Source organism: Manduca sexta, chromosome 9 (genome assembly GCF_014839805.1).
Source record: "Manduca sexta isolate Smith_Timp_Sample1 chromosome 9, JHU_Msex_v1.0, whole genome shotgun sequence".
Lineage (NCBI taxonomy): Eukaryota > Metazoa > Arthropoda > Insecta > Lepidoptera > Sphingidae > Manduca > Manduca sexta.
The window spans coordinates 1,757,868-1,775,814 of NC_051123.1; the positions used below are offsets into that span (position 1 = coordinate 1,757,868).

The 17,947-nt window shown below is 34.7% G+C and overlaps 3 protein-coding genes across 3 annotated transcripts in view; 1 reads left to right on the forward strand and 2 right to left on the reverse strand.

Moving 5' to 3' along the window:
- Positions 1-929, reverse strand: part of LOC115455623 (phosphatidylinositol transfer protein alpha isoform) — a 36,296-nt gene extending 35,367 nt beyond the window's left edge. The window contains exons 1-2 of the mRNA XM_030184252.2: positions 724-929; positions 360-390 (exon numbers count right to left, since the gene is read on the reverse strand). Of these exons, the coding sequence (XP_030040112.1) occupies positions 360-390; positions 724-740 (48 nt within the window). The 5' untranslated portion in view covers positions 741-929. The remainder of the gene's footprint in view (positions 1-359; positions 391-723) is intronic.
- A 658-nt stretch (positions 930-1,587) lies between these two features.
- On the forward strand, positions 1,588-9,844 carry LOC115455672 (protein unc-119 homolog). Its single transcript, XM_030184333.2, has 4 exons — positions 1,588-2,156; positions 3,067-3,239; positions 3,772-6,869; positions 7,230-9,844. Exons 1-3 carry the CDS (start codon positions 1,804-1,806, stop codon positions 3,888-3,890), a joined length of 645 nt encoding a protein of 214 aa, XP_030040193.1. The 5' UTR covers positions 1,588-1,803; the 3' UTR covers positions 3,891-6,869; positions 7,230-9,844.
- On the reverse strand, positions 9,843-17,798 carry LOC115455692 (E3 ubiquitin-protein ligase Siah1-like). Its single transcript, XM_030184357.2, has 6 exons — positions 17,378-17,798; positions 16,281-16,340; positions 15,362-15,691; positions 14,295-14,484; positions 13,394-13,535; positions 9,843-12,766 (listed from the first exon to the last, which is right to left on the reverse strand). Exons 1-6 carry the CDS (start codon positions 17,437-17,439, stop codon positions 12,195-12,197), a joined length of 1,356 nt encoding a protein of 451 aa, XP_030040217.2. The 5' UTR covers positions 17,440-17,798; the 3' UTR covers positions 9,843-12,194.
- Positions 17,799-17,947: the final 149 nt, after the last annotated feature.

Genomic DNA, 17,947 nt, shown 5'->3' on the forward strand with positions numbered 1-17,947 from the left:
AACCAAATAAATATAACAAAATTGAAGAATTTCCATGTCAGTAAATTTAACATTTTTATATTATAAATATTTTTGCATATAAGCCGGTAAATTAATCATCTTTACATCACCTATTCATAGTTTGTCATAAAAATAACTAAAAATCATAATTTTCTGTGTTAATGGGTGTATTTAGTCATGACCATGACACTTAACTGTTTATTACATTAATACAATATAAAGCCTAATATGTTTTATTCACTAATACATGCTAACTTTGTGCCACATATGTAAATTCTGTGTTACAATATACGACATTTTTACACGCTCACTAGACCCTAAGCCTTTCTTATAACCTGCTTTGTTCATAATTTACTTACCTCTTCAACTGTTAAGGGAAGTGTGACGCGGCTGAAAAAAAAAACAAAAAAAATTACAAATCTATCTACCTATAGCATGTATGTAGATGTGAACATCTGTCAGCGATCGGAAGAGATCATGGTAATGATACAGGTTTTAAATTCTGGGCCGTGACCCGAACTTCTGTCAGTGTCATTGGATTTTTTCCTCATTTCGACATGACCATAAATGACTTCGACTTTAACATTACGAGACGAAATCGCAATAAAATTTGCTGATAAGGCAAAATCACTACACCGCCCGTGGGAGCCTTTTGGCTGAACACTACCCAAAAATCGATTCACTATCGCGGACACTTATAACCTTAACAATGAATATACTCACTATTCTTTGATAATCATCTTGTATGTTTAATTTGTTTCACTTAAATGCACATCAGACAGTCCGCTACCACAGTAAAATAGACTTATCACAGAAAGAGACTTGAGCGATGGCCCGATTATTGGTAGATTATTGTAATTTTAATCTATGACCGACCAATGAAAATGACAAGGCGCATGCTTCGCTATGACGCAACGGATATTACGTCAACACACTCAATGTTCTTGAGAGTTGTTTCCTATTGCTTTTTTATTTCATTCGTATCTAAATGCTTGTAAAAATCTTTAATTGATATAATCTATTTGTAACAGTCTAGAGTGTTATTTTTTTAAACTAATTATGCTTTAAAAGAATTTTTAGTTTCTGTTATTATTGAAATACTTGTTAATTAGTATGCGTTAAATGAAGCGTATTATAAAAAGAACCGGAAGATAGTTCGTGACCACTTCCCTACTTTGATTGTATATATATTATCATTAAATTATTTTAATGTTTTTATTTTGATAAACACAGGCCCATAGAATAAATGTGGAGTATTTATGTTCCTTTAAACTTATTTATATAAAAAATAATGAAGAACTAAAAATATCGACTATGCATAAAGATAGAATAATAATAAGTCTACGAAGATAGGTAAGGCTTTAAATCATTGTTATGATGATTAAAAGGTCCTTATCCCTTTTTAAATGTTCCAAGATACGAGTATAATGTGATTTAAATAACATCGTATTCTATTCGTAATCCATGTTGTGAACTAATTTATGAAATATCGCCTAAGCCTTAATGATCAATCTAATCGATTTTACTACAAAAATGAATCCCTACACATATCCCAGAATCCAAAGATGTCAAACTCTAAACTATCAAATGTCATATTGAATGTTAAAATAGGTAATCGAATCGTCGATTGTTAGCTTTAAGGAAAATATAATATTGTACATGGCTTTTTTTCCTTCATTAAACAATTAAAAATCTCCGAAAATGTTTTGATAATACTTTTAGATATTGAAACTTTCACTGTGCCTATATTTTTCCGATAATATATTGTTATTTGCATCGATTACCAGTGTCCTCATTTGAAAAATGAGTTTGGTTGGAAAAAAGTCCGAATCAATATCTCTCCACGAACCTAATAATGACGACATAATACCATGTCAAATTACTCCTGATGATGTTTTAAGACTGGATAGGATTACGGACACGTACCTTTGCAGCCCCGAAGCTAATGTATACGATATTGATTTTACGCGTTTTAAAATACGCGATTTGGAAACTGGCACGGTGTTATTTGAGATTGCAAAGCCCCCCACTGACTTTGGGGTGGACAGTGAAGGCACGGAAGATGCTCCCGAAGAGCCCCTGGATCCTAATGCTGGAAGATTTGTGCGCTATCAATTTACACCTCAGTTCTTAAAGTTAAAGACAGTTGGAGCCACGTAAGTTTAGAGATGTTTAATTACTTTGACCCTCAAATGGGAGCTTGTAATAGACCCCATGACCGTAAGTGGTATGTAGGGAGGAATAATCAAAGTTATTGTTAGTGTCTCCAAAGACTCGGCCATTCTAATTTTTTTTACCTGTTGATTTGTTATTTGTGGTTTTAGACCAAAGAAAGTGATCTTAAGACCTCAAGGTGTCATGAAAAATAAACATATATTTGTTTAAATATATCCAATTAGTGATAAACCTTAGTTTTATAAAAATTTTGATATAAAAATAAAAAATATTTTCAAAATACAGTATAATCCGTTTATTATGACTCTGCCTATATTGACTAACCTCTTATTATGACGTAATTACACTACGAAGTTTGGTTTTCATATAAGATTCTTTATAAAAAAGTCGAATATAATGACTTCCCTTACAGTGACATGTCGCTTATTGTGACCCCTTTTTAATAAATTATGTCCGGTTATAATGACCGACAGGATTCTTTACGCCCTCGGTAATGTTCTTTGATTCCCGACGGCGTTCGCACGTGGCTCGTTTTTCTTATGAATCACAGAGAGTAATTTACATAGCGATGTCTACTATACACAATAGTAATAGAGACTGATTTTACAATAAAATAAAAAAACAATAGCAGACAAAAATTACAGATTACTTACATTAAAAAATACAACTTTTATGCACATACATACATACATAGGTATGTACTTATTACGTGCAATTTTTATTTTATAAGTTACTATGTTTCTCTATTAAAGTACTTAAATACATGCATACTATTTACATTTTTTTTTTTTCACAAAACGCTTTTTATGACGTCCGCTTATTATGACGTGTTTGTTAATTCCTTTCGATGTCATTATAAACGGATTCGACTGTAGCTTTATTTGATTTCAGGGTGGAGTTTACAGTTGGTGCTCGTCCTGTGAATCATTTCAGAATGATTGAGAAGCATTTCTTCAGGGACACATTGCTCAAGACGTTTGATTTTGAGTTTGGGTTCTGTATTCCATTTTCTAGGAACACTTGTGAACATATTTATGAGTTCCCCACACTGCCACCTGATCTTGGTAAGTTGTTAACAAATACTCCAAAATTTCATCCCTGAAGGAGTAGGTAGGCCTGTCAATTTGGAAGGTCAATTCTGTAGAATGCATGTAGTTTATGAAATAAATTGTAGGAAAAAAAAGTCTTTTAAATTTTCAATCTGATGCCATTTAAAATTTTGAGAAAATTATGCAGTACAAAAAAAAATCCATAATGATCATTATTTATCTCTAAATTTATGAAACACTGATCTTAAACATTATTGTCAATGGATAGGCCAACTTTTACTCTTATTTGAGTCAGAAAATCACAACTGTTGACTTCATAGTTTAGGTTTAATTACGATTGGTAAAGATGACTTTTGCTTTTAATATTACACAAATCTTTTAAAATATGCAATTTCAATTAAATTAATGCAGGTACTCTAACTTGCCTCAGTTGAACAGTTCATTGTATTATATTTTGCATAATTATGTAATAATCTGTGTTTAGAAATTTTTGTATTTTTACACTATCAAAACTTTATATGTAATGTGTTTATTCTAAATTTTTCAGTTGAGGAGATGATAGCTGCACCATTCGAGACTTGTTCGGACAGCTTTTACTTTGTGGACAACCATCTGGTAATGCATAATAAGGCTGACTATGCCTACAATGGTGGAGTCAACAATTAATAATGTTTCATTTCACTAAATATTTTGAATTCAGATTGGCACTAAAGTATTTTGATGTTTTTCAAATAGTTTTATGTACATATACAAATATTTAATTGAAGGTGACAAAAGCATAACATTCCATACATGCCTTTATTTATGATCATTTTTAGTTCATTATAATTTAAGTTATATAGAGGGTGTTCTACAATATATAAATTAAATGAATTGAAATAAAGCAGTAATTATATTAAAAAAAGAGATACTTTAAGTGGATGTGGACTTTCTAAATCTTTCTAAAACTTCTGAAGTTTGATCTCAGGAACACCCTATGTAGTGAAAATAGGTAAATGTAAAAAGGTGGTGAAACTGCAAAACATTCCATAGTAATTCCAGATTTTTTTGTTTTTAATTAATTTTAAACAATAATTGGTAACACTGTGTTTTTGAAATCTCACTGTTGAGCTTAAAGTATACACATTGTCACCATAGCACCTTATATTTGGATGTATGCAAAAAATTCTAAATGTGGTGTGTGACACTTAAGTGTAATATTTTTGTATGTGGGTGCTGAACTGATTTGGACACGTTTCTAGTCATTGTATAAGTTTTCTTTTGCGTTTAAACGTGTTGGATATATGCCTGAACAACTGAGAGAAATTTTACAAATATAAATATAAGTAAAAAGGTTTTTCACGAGGAAAACGAAAGGTTAAATGCCCTGTAATTTATACGTTTAGGGTAGGTCTGCCAGCATTAAAATTGATATCGAGCTAATTTTACTAGGTTATTCAGTATTTGAAAAAACATTCTAGAAGGTTCTAAGGTTTAGTTTCCATTTGTAATGTACAAATTAATAATGCTTATTGTGTGACCGAATTAGTCCAGAATTACACCAAATATTTTTTAAATCGGGTTATATAAAATACGGTAAACTGGTCGAGTGGTAGACCTACCTTGTAATTCTTATGGGCGTAACAAAATGTGGGCCGTAGCCAAGATAATTCTTTTATTAAAATAATTATAGCGTCTCGCGTTAATAACGATTCTGCTAATGTCAAAGTATACAAATCATTATTTCGGAAAATCGATATACACGGTAAAAACATATTTTCGCCTTGGTTAGCGATAGGTCTATCGATAAGGTACGCCATTTCTAAAATTGTTTTCTATTAATTTTAACGATTATTGAAAAGCATCTTGACTACGGCCCAATGTCGGAGTGTCATTTGCGTGTATTACAGGGAGTCGAAATGGGATAATAATATCTACACGAATGTTCTGTTGTACGCAACGATATTTTATTTTAAATATTGTTGACTGTACAGCGTGTTTTAAAATATTGTATTGATGGGTTTTATTGTGGTTTAATGTTAGTATGGAGTCGATTCCAAAGCATGTAGTATTGATTGAGAAAAATATTATAATTTTTAAGTCTCGTTAAAGTATTGAAAAAGTATAAACTTTCGCGTAAGTTGAAACCTAACCTAACCTAACCTAGTGTGTAGGTAAGTGGACAAAAAATATACCGCATCTTAAGTATTGCTGATATTCTGAAATATATTATCTCACGCTCGCTTACTAGCAGAGAATACGTACTATATACCTGGCCCAATAATAATGGAATATTGTTATTGGTTATTAGTGAGGTGTCAACTTATGTGCCAGTATATCAAAGCAGGTATCTATGTGTACTTATTTATTTTATTTAATGACTGACATAATTCTATTCTAAAACATTGGTAATGATTAAAATTTACTTATTGGTTGAGATGTTATTGTAAGTTGCGTTCGTTAATTTTTTTTCATGGTTTATAAAGAAAGTTTTTTGAATCCGCTTTATGAGATAGGTAAGTTATAGAACGACAGACGGCGTATTAAATTAATTATATAATTCGACAAAATATCTCCAGTTTTCAAGTTTTGAGCCGTCCAACGATTGTTTGTTTCAAGCGTCCTTGTTTAAATAAATAAATTTTAAGAATACGAACTAAAATGTGTTCACTATGTAAAATTAATTTTATTTTTATTTTCTTTTAAAATTTCTTTTGCGCTACATTGCTTCCTACTGTAATACATATTTTATGAATTATGTAGTCTTACTGTATATTAACTGTACCAAATATAAAGCTGGATTGTAAATTAATAATTGATAAATGTGTTGGTAAGTTACCTGTTGATGTTCCATCGTACGTACCCGTAGCCTCATATGTATTGGAATTGGTTTAGAAGTTTTTTTTATACATGTGCATAGCAATATTTCAACCATCCTAATACATGCCACAAGTCCTGCAAGCTTTAAAATTTGCAGAAGTCGGCTTGCCTTGATTGTTCTATAAAAATTGCTTGCGAAAGTCAAGTTATGCAAGATTTTTACCTAATCTAAACGTCGGTTAAGGAATTTTACAATTTAGATTGTGATGGTATGAGAATTGGACATGCTATGTTAATATTAACAAATAATTGATATCCACAGATCACAACAATAAGCCAATCAAAATAAGTGATATGTGAGGAACGATCAAACTTTGTTGTGATTGGTCTGTTTTCGCGATCGATCCAAGGATATGGTTTATGGTAAATTCGTCAGTTGTACTGCAAACGGTGTAACGAGATCGAAGTTTTTACTATAAGGCGTGGAAGAATAGTATTTTTATTTAACAAAACAGCACTATGAAAGTAGATTGAATAAATTCTTTACCATCCTTTCATAGAATACGTTTGAGGCTGCGTGTACGCAATAAAGCGCGAATGACACATAGACTTTACGGGTATAGTGAGGTGAATATTGTCCATCGTCTACACGGGGCAGTAATTCCACATAAAAGGCTCGTTGGTGACATAAGAACTCATCATTAGATGAAGTATTCTATACACCTATTCACAGTTGAATGAAAGCTAAATTCATATAGCAAAACATCTTGCATTTATTTTCAACTCTATTCAAAGTGGAGACAATGTTTGTTAATAGAAAATGAAGCGTTTATGTTTCGTCTTAAGGTGGTAGCTCAAGGTCCATTTTCATACATTTTGTTTCGGCTTTAATCTGGGTAACTAAACAAGTATTGGCAAGTAAAGAATTTAAATTCACGTCTAGTTAGTGATTAGTTCTCGCAGTTGAAGAAAAACGTAAAAATAATTAATAATCATGGATATTTCGGCCTTTAAAATTTCGTCATATTAAATTTTAAAGGCCGAAATATCCATGATTATTAATTATTTTACGTTTTTCTTCAACTGCGAGAACTAATCACTAACTAGACGTGAATTTAAATTCTTTACTTGCCAATACTTGTTTAGTTACCCAGATTAAAGCCGAAACAAAATGTATGAAAATGGACCTTGAGCTACCACCTTAAGGTTATATTTTGGAGATTGCCCGTCGTTGTGTCATTCGCGCTTTATCCAGTAATGTCGAAATCCGTAAATGAAACCAATGTAGTGATCGTAATACAAGTAATCTGCGTTATAGACTAGTGTGTCAAGCTTATAATTTAGTACATGTATGTAAGGTAAGTGGAATATTGTGATAAGCTTGTGTAACAACTAATATTTTATCGGTAATGTCTATGGAACTTGCGATTTGTTAACCTTGTAATATCTGTTGTTTCGACTGTTAGGTATTATAGATAATGCCTTCCACGATGACGCGCACAACCAATTTTGGACGAGGAATTTTCGGGTTAACAAGACTCGATTATTGATCGTAGTGGGTGGAAACACTCATTGGTAATAAGTGGGTATTTACAGAACTAAAATATAAACGGAAGGTTGTGCTGAACTGTAAGCTAATAGAGGATAAATGGGGCACGTCATCAAGTGTGGATCCAGATTTCAAGTAACGATATCAATTTTCCTCTGAACATAAATTAAATACGTAATAGTATTAAGCGTGTATTTGATATCATACAAAATATTTATGTTATTAAATATATTATTGAGTCATTCAAGGTCTTATTCACTTAGACCTAGCCTATGTCACGGGTCTTGACCCCAAGAACACCCCTTCTTTAGCCCTTGCGCGTCATCGTGGATGACATTGTTTATACATACTTATTTGTTCGAACCAGAGATAATTCAATGTGAGATAAATTACTTTATTTGTAGTCGTCCTTTCAATCATTCTGGATGTCTAAAATTTGTGTGCTGGTATTCGTTTAAATATAACTGTTTTAATTTAATATTTTATAAATCAATGTTGACAACCCCAACCGCTGTGCCTTGTTTATTAACAGCTTTAAACGTTACTAATTTATGACGCAGTATCTTATTCTCATCAATGTTTGAACAATTTTCCCGAGACTTATATTTCAGCTGTCATTCGATATACAGCCGTTTTTAATAAACGATCCCAATCTCAATCTTTAATCCGATGGCGAGAATGAACCAATCAAAATAACTAATTTGTACGCATGTCAAAAGAAACTTTGTTCTGATTGGTCGATTTTGAGATGAAAAAAGCGATTAGGATCGTTTATTGATAACCATGGTTAGTCTTACAATCTTAATCGCTTTTTCGATCCATTGTGAAAATGCACCAATCAGAATAAAGTCTTTTTTTGTCAAGCTTACGAATGTTGATTGATTGGTTTATTTTAGGGGTGAAATGAAAACGATTGGCATCGTTTATTGAAACTGCCGTAATGGGTGGTGAAAATGATCATACGTACACTACGACACTTACAATGATTTTGTCGCGCCTATCAAATCTATGGTACTCAACACAAGACTTAACAGTGATGTATCGTGGCAGAGTGGATATCTAAGAGTCCGCTAGTATATCAGGGCAAAGAGGTTAACGGTCCGCCCCTTGTGATATTCCGAACAATTTAATTGATACAAGAAATAAATATCGGTTATTACGAATAATCATACTATCTAAGTCTGATAAACAGTGGCGACTGGTGGCATATATTGGTAGCTATCATAGGTGGAACCAATGCGTTCTAAAATATAAAAAAAAATGGTACTAAGCGTTTTTTTTGCTATGTTTTTCATCCCATGATGTGATAGGAGCAAACCTACGAATTCCTGAAACTCTTACTCTATAAACCGTAGTTCCGTCTGCGCAGCCGAGGATCTCGTCCTGTTCCCCGACCCTTCTAATAGTTCCGCCCCGCGTACCGACAAATATGGTAATGGATAGATTCTAAATACGCTCATCCCACGAATGTCTCATTCTTTTCCAGGGGCCGACCTTAACCCTTTCGTAACCACGTAGGTTGCCTTCAACATGGTCATACATTTCCAAGAGTTGCGAGCGCCTTAAGCGCTGTTCCAAAAGTCCGGTGTGTTTGTATAAGCCAACCCTTGTGAGGCTAACAAATGTACTTCATGTTAAAAAATGAGGACTGTATTTAGAAAATAGCACCTAAAATAGGATCCTCAAATTAATAATTCTGAGAAGCTTCAGTGAAAAATTTGTATTTCCAACTCCAGTTTGGTTAATTTAGTTTGTAGGTTGAATATAAGTGTTCTAAGTAAGTGGTGATCTTAGCTGGTTAGTGTCATAAATGCAAGTCACAGTGAATCTTGCCTTACAGGGGTGCAGTGGTGGGTGAGAATTGTCCCTCGAGCCTCCATCCGTGATGATAGTTATTTAAAGTTAATAAATCAATCCGTGGTAGCTAGTCGATAATAAAAATACAAACTATAACTGCTATATGGAATAACCTTAAACTTTTTCCAATAGTTTACTTCCTAATAATTTAAGGTCTTAAAAATCTAAACCTATCCTTAATGGATAATCTTAAATCCACTTATTTATTCTTGTCGACTGTTTTCAAATAAATGTTTGCGTGTTTTCTTAGATCGTAGGGGTTGGCACACATCCAAAACTTGTTCGTGAATAGTATTGCAAAAACAATTTATGTTATCGATTGCAATTGTAAGCTATCTGTAATGTGTACCCTCCTGTATACACTGTCACTAATCACTACACTAGTTTTATGGAAATAAATGATATACCAAACGTCTTTTTTAATTTTATTTATTTACCATAATCAAGATAATGCATTTAAAAGCATAATTTGATAAAATAAATCTTGTGGTACCACCCTTGCAAATAGGGATGAGATAAAAGTAGATCGAATGTCTCCTTTTTGTAATTCCATAACGTATCTCTAATTGCTCGGGTTGCTTAGGTATCTTGCTTACATTAAAATACCCATAACAAAGTATTCAGTGGTAACCACAAAAAAAATATAAACATGCTTAAATTACTTTTATAATCTTAACAATATTTTGGGTAATTAATTATAAAATTAGTTATATCGGTGGCGTAGCTTGCCATGAAGAGCCCTATATCAACATTTGTTGGCGGCCATTTATGGCAATGCGCACTTTTAGACGCCCGTTAAGTTCAATGTAGGTATGGACCAAGAAAGGCCCTTAAAACTCGGGGGTCATGTACCACTGATATGGCGGCAGCTACGCCCCTGTAACATATTAATATTTAGCCTCAAAACATTGTGGGTTACATCAGTCCGCGCCCTCCAATTAGCCGGCTTTCATGGACTGTATGTATGGGACCGCAATGTCACATATTGATAGGCAATCTATCCAACAACGAGATATTCATTATCGGATGGAAAATATTGCTTTATCGGACGTTTTTACGAACAACGATTAATCTTAGCTTATATATAGGTAAGTTATAGCCCATCTGCTCTAAAGCAGGGGTTACATTTGCACATTTTACGTAAACTGTAATTGGGGACAGTTAGGTTGTGTTACCAACTTAAAAAATTGTTTATATTAGTAAATTTTACGTACGTAACTTACGCAGGTAAACATACAAATGTAATGCCTGAATAAGACAATTTTATTTAAAAACTTCAGCCGATTGTATCTAAATGATAGGGATGGTAGTATAGGGTGTTACTGAGTAAAAAGGCATAACTTTAGAGTCTATTTAGTAGTTATAGATGCTCGAAACAACTAAAACGCTATGCAGTCGGGAATTGCGTACTTTTACATACAAATATGCGTACAAAACGCGCATGTTTGGTTTACAATATGCCTTCTGTATAACTCTCAGTTATGTCAACGAAACAATTTTATGCATTCGAAAATTCTCAACAACGTTGTAAGTAAATACGGCCAATAAAGTTTTTAACTTTACAAGTTCTAAAATGCCGTCATAAGTATATAAGTTGGCCATTTACGAACATGGACGTATTAATAAGTATAGGTATAATATATAGGAACATTATATTCTAATATTAATTTCATTCATGAAGACGCGCCCCACAATTTTTTGAGCGAGTTACCCTGATAGGGTACTGATCCAAGCCTCAGCTTCGATGCTGTTCATCGTACTGTGCGTGCACTCATGCTGCTCACGCACATTAAGCGATTAGGGGCCGTTCAAGTATTACGTAACGCTATTTGGGCGGGAGGGAGTTCTCATACAAAGCGTTATGTAACATTGTTTTTTTTTATTTTAAAGCAATAACAAAGGTATTTTAACGACTTTCCGGTATTTTGCGTAAAATAATTGTGAATAATAGAAAAAAAAGTCACTTTAGTTACATAACTTTTGGAGGGGAGGGGGGGTACAGGAAAACATTACGGCGCGTTACATCTTCAAAAATTGCGTTACGTAATAATTGAACGACCCCTTAGGTAAAATAGTGGGGCGCGTCTTCATAGATGAAATGATCTATAAACTATTGATTGACCACGTACACTAGATACCTCACCTTAAAGGTGGGAACCGGTAACATAATATAATGGCAAAGGTTTACATAATATCCTTCGTGGATATTCCATATTTATAACGGAAAACCGTTTTGTAGTAATCGCGAGGAAGTTTACGTAAAGCCAGCGGTAAACCCAAGGCTGGCTTGCATTTGTTGTTCACAAATGCACTTATAGTAATCCTTTGCCGATAACATTGCTTGAAACTAAAATTAGAGAAATCATTATTTACCTTTATAGTTTATTTCTCGATCCACGAATTATTAGGCAACGGCTTCCCAATATACTTCCAAATGTATGCGTAAATTACGACAAAAATCTTTACAATAATTAGAATTTAAATATTTGGCACCAGTGTCATTGACTGCACATCTTTCTAAATGATAAACTTATTAAACGTATCTACCGGTTACTCGCATAAAGGCTGAATATAAATGCCGCCCATGCCTCTTACGAAAATTGAAAAGCAATACTTATAAAATCTAACAAGAATTAAACGACACACAAATAAGTAAAATTTTGTGTTGTTTTTAATTCAATATTCAAAGAAAAAAAATTGTTTCATTACCATTTTCATAGTGTGTTTTAGCTAGAAAAAATTAATATTAGGTAACGAAAAACAATTTAATTATTATTGTTGTGATAACCTCTACCTCTCCCGCGACCCCTTCCTCTGCCCCTAAAGTTAGGGTTATGATACTTAACAGGTTTATTATCAACATTTTCAGTTTGGTTGTCATCCTTAGCATTCGAAGTGTAATTTGAATTATCATTGACTTTCTTTATGAAAAATTTGTAAGTCAATATTCCTTCGTTTATAAAACTGAGCGCATACTGCAGCGGAATTACTGCGCAATCATGATTCTTGAATACATCACTGATTGGTATACTGGCGCTGGTGCACGGACTCACAAACGTATATTTACGGCGTGGTTCCCTCTTGTTATAAACGTGCACCTCATAATTCCATTTTGCAGCACTCATGCCTGTTCCTAACAGCTGTGCAGTCATGCAAATGTCGCGCCTTAGAAGATCCACTTTTACATGAAATATAAAGTTAAAGGGAGTGAACGGCACAAAGTATATAGTGTGGCTATCATAGAGAATGTTGTGCAAAACTAACTCAGTGTCGACATCACCCTGCCTCTGCTCAGGGTGCATGCTGTCGAAGTGGGATAGCATTTGGGACGCTTTACCTGAAACAATAAAATATTGAATGTTACTCTTTATACATACTCTACAAATATGTTAAACGATTTCAGACAAAATTCATACAAACGAACTAATTTATTGTTAGTTCAATAGGGTAGTTGGCTATGGTTGATTTTGTTCGTTTTTTAATATGTAATACCAATTAGTACAAAAAAGAAATCTTTATGTGTAAACAGCATTAATTCGATAAGTAATGAGGCAGTAAGTCTTTCTTTCGCACGCATCGTAATGCCCGCTGACGAGACATGCAAGTAAGTATTTCGTCTCTTTTCTGTTTTTTGCCATTCACCCCTACTAATTTCAATGGCTTATAACTTGTAGGTTTTTCACCAGATTTCAATTTCTTTTCTTTTAGAATTTATAAGACATATCTATTTTATAAATGTTATAAATAAATAAGTGAAATACCCTGTTATCTTGGCGGTGTTATCTCAAAATCAAATTCCAATGTTCTGATTCTTTTTATAGATACGATAATGTCTGTGAAACTGATTCGATCAGCATTACATTTTTTTATTGTCAATTCGCGCTTGACCAGACCGACTTGCCCAAAATTAGTTTATCATGTATAAAGAAAACAGTCAAAAAAGTATTCGTTGTTGTGCACTCACCTCGCCAGCGGCAATTTCCAAAAACAGAGTTCACCGGACAAGCCATTTCGGCAAACGGACATTCCGAAGCGTGTATGTCCATGTCCATAGTCTTTATCTGCAACGTGCATCCGTCAGCAGCATTAGGGCATGGCACCTTAATCTGTAACCAAGGAGTAAGCCATGAATAAGCGGCATTGGATGAGTGATAAAATTATTTTAGTAACACAGAAGGCCACATAAATTTTATTTTGCCACTAAGGCTGCACGGCGAAATTACAAGTCAACACTTCTTTGTTTTACAAGAATAATAAGACGAAGTAGTAACTCGGCTGATGGTAAACAAACTTCGAATTACAGATAGCAGATTGGAGATATGAACCGATTAAAAACACAAAGCAAAATGTGGAGGTGCCCTGCACCTAACACCCTACAACATCAAATGTCAAGTCGTATATTGCCCAGCAGTACCTTGCCATAGAAGGGCCCTATATCTATATTTGTTGGGGGCTCTTCAGGGCATTGCGAACTTTTGGGCGCCCGCTTAGTTTAATGTAGGTTTGGGCTAAGAGGGACCCCAAAGCTCGGAGGCCCCGTGCCAGTGATATACCTGATACGGAGGTAGCTACGCCCTTATTGCTCAGTAATTAGGTACTCAAGGAACAATATCACCTTTCTCATTTCGCCAAGTAAAGTAATATTTGGGTTTTTCTGCTCAGTATCAGCTCGGCGTCTGGAATTTGTGCCGATATGGCGATAGGCTCGCCCCCTATCACATCACGGGACGGAACACACTTTGCGAAAAGTGGGTGCCCTGGTTGCGCCTCTGCATACCCCTTCGGGGATTAAATGCGTGATGTGTCTGTTGTGTCATTTGGCCAAATTCAAATGTTCTCTCATTACTATAACGCAATAGTAATACCTGTGCCATAAAGTCCTGCATGGCGTAGTTCCTGGTGTCGGTGATGACGAGTCCGCAGACGCCGCAGCCCGCGCCGCGCTCGCGGCAGCGCTTGCACGAGCTGTGCCCGCTGGGACAGCTGAATATCTCCACACCGAATCTGTTGCTGCATGTCGGACAGCTGTACACGTCATTTCCGTTTCTTCGGTCCCTGAAACATTTTTTTGGATGTACTACATATCGATGGCTCCTAAGTAAACTGTCGTATCTGGAAAAATTGATATTCACTTTTAGCGTTCGTTATCTAGGTACTGTTTACTACCAAAGCAATTTAATTCAAAAGTTAATAAACGAAAAAGAAACTTCGTTAAAAATCATTTTAACAAACTTTTTTAATGGGTTTGGTAGTAACAGAACCTAGATAACGAAACGCTAAAAAGTGAATATCGCTATTTTTTCTCAAACTATTACTACTCAACTGCTTTTATTATTCTTAAAATGCTGCAACGCGTGGGACTACAAAATCACGCGGGAACCCCAGAGCACTGAGATCTCAGTATTGCGGGATTTGAAGCCCTAGTCGTAACCATAAGGTAGCATGGCAACAAAATGCCACGGACCCCCGGCGTCAGGGTCTCCCAACCCAAGAGGAAAAGGATCGACTTGCCTCAGAATTCTGGTGCACAGACTTGTAGACCGTGCTATTTTATAGATAGCTTTTGCAAACAAAAATACTCTTATTGTAATCTTAAGAAAAACGTCGCCTAATTCTGCAGTATCAATCTCTTTCTCTTTCTCATTTTTATATCTATCCCATGATTGTCTAGAAGACATTGTCTAGATTTTTTTAGTACAAATAAGAGTATTAATATATAAATAAATAAATGGCAATGGGCCACATTTCCTAATTTAGCCACGGTCCTTAAAGGTTGTAGTAACGCCGATGCCACATGGACATCTCGCAAATCTTTCGCTGACCCCAAGTTGAGTACCTGTAGCTGGCTCAAACCCTCTCAGTAGTAGAGAAGCCCGTGTCCAGCAATGCGAGAGTATATGCTACAAGACTGGTAATTATTAATAATTTTTACCTGGAAGTGGCACGTCGGATAGCTGGTGTTGGCCGTGCTGATGTCGGTGCCTGCGGAGTGGTTGTACGCTGGGTCGCCGGTGGCACAGGCGGGGTGGGCTGGAACGTCCGCGGCGGAGTCTGTGGCTGCGGTGGAGCCGTCGCCCTCCGCGTCGACGGCATGTACAACTCACCTTCACTGGTGACAAATACTGGGCGATTTTGTGTCGCACGCGCTGTGTTCGAGGTGTACGTCGTGTGGAGATTAGGATACAGCAGTACAGATGGCCTTTCTAAATTACTTGGTAGCTCTTCTTGAGCGTAGCTATAAGGATGGCGGCTGCGTTCGTACCTGAAAGAAGAACATAAGTTTTATCTGGATTTGTCACAAGATATTGCTGTAACCTTTTACATGTCACATGCACGCACGAACACATGCATGTACGTACACACACGCAGGCACGTACGTACGCACGCACGCACGCAATGTCCGTCCACTGTAATGGCATATCTAAGGATCGAGTTTGAGCATAATGACCGAATATTGTCTGATCTAGTACTGACTCCAATTCTTACTGTTCACAGCTCGGACAATTCACACCACATTTATATCAAAAATTAAAATAAAGTTGTGACTTTGTTAACATTCCCTGTCATATCTATGGCTGGAGGTTTTTAGATGCTTTTGTTATATTTTTAATCGATCTTAGCGTTATTAAAGTAGGCATAATGTAGGCAATTTTAATGGACCAACACAATGACGGTAGTATTATTGTCACACAGAAAACCAATATGAAGTAATAGTTTACTATTGAGATTATATGCTGAGTGAAATATTCTAACTTCTAAACACTTGTATAAGTCTGTTTATTTTTCTTGCCTCTTGTTAGCTGTCCTTTCTTTGTTTATGAGGTTTATGATATAAATAAAATAATACTTACATTGATGATGCTGTTTCAGGTCTTGAATATCCAGGAGAGTTTTGCCTGCCTGTTGCAACACTGAAACAATATCATTTTAAATCAATTACTAGCAACTGTCAGCGGTTTTTCCCGTGTGAAAAGCCCTTTCTGCAATAAGTCGCTAAAACACATGCCAGTGTCATCTATTTAAAAAATATGATCAAAAAATCACATTTATATTAGTAAGATTAGTAATACTCATATAAATGCTTTTAATTATATATTAGGTAAAAGCAGAATAACAAGTGCTGTCTCAGTTTATCTCTTCACCCTGCTATGAAACAGAGATAGAAAATATAATAGCTAATGCAAATATTAATTTGATCTGGCTTTTGGTCTGTTTTCACTTGCACTGAATACCCTACAATATAGGGCCTATAGCGAAAGAATGTTGGAGGTTCTGTAAACATTGAAAGACTGATTTCAACCTTCCCGATCAGCTGGTGAACATATATAAATTAAATAGACAATTTATGCACATTTATTATTTTAGTAATTTGTAGCGATAAGGCTGCCCATTGTACACCATAGATTTAAGAAAATGTATTAATCTTTTTGTGTGTTTCTGTTTAACAATGGTTACAATAAAGGATATTTGTATTTGTTACAAAACCATATAATAATAATCATTTCTCATTTCTATATAACAGTGCTACTCATGTTCATTAAATTGATGTAAAAAACTTCAATTTGGAACATATATTTTGAGTTATTAAAGCAATAATAGTTTAATGAGCCTAATTAAATGTTTGTAAGTGTATAGTCAAAGGAAATCTGAATACTCATGCATCATGCACTGAATAAATACAGATGACCATTAGCTTGTTAATAAATAGGTTCTGAATTGATAGAGGATAATAGATCATTTATTAATATTTTCACAGACCAACCCTCAGGGCGAGTCGGGGCGGCAAAATTTGATTGTTACAAAACAACTTATTAGTTCGACTCGTTTCTCTGTTTTATTTTCTACCATATTGTACGAATTTGCACGATCAGCAGTAAGCCGTCAATAGAAATTTATTATGAATGATTCAATATATGTTCTATATATTATTGTATATGTAGGTACTAACTATTCATACTGCTGCCTTCTGTTTTGCTGACTTTCTTTGTTGGAAGACTGCTCCGAACCCATTGTTCGAGGTGAAATAAAACACTTTAAATGTTTGACACTTCAATATAACACTTGCACTTAGGTAACACAATTGTTCTAAAAATGCACTACAAGTGAACTACGTTTCACAGTTTGAGATTAGTATATAGTCCCACAATGACCACGGACTGCGAAGCATAAAGTTATATAAAAGTTTGTACTCAAGGAAAAACAAATGCAATATGAATAGTTATCAATATCAGCAAATTCTTTTATGCACCACTTTATCAACTGAATGTTTACACTTTAAATGAGTGCACAATCTCTTGTTCGGGGAAACCCAGAAGTAAATGAAGCATAGCTACTCGAAGTATACGGACATGTTTTAGTGTTGTCCAGTTGGTATATCGATAGTATTTATTGCGGGCTGTTTAATTTTATATTATAATTAAATATTAATAAAATTAGAAACGTGTGTTTCGCCATTGGAATAATTTTGACGAGAATGTTTAAAAAATATGGAATAGTAATAGTTAACTTTAAATGATAG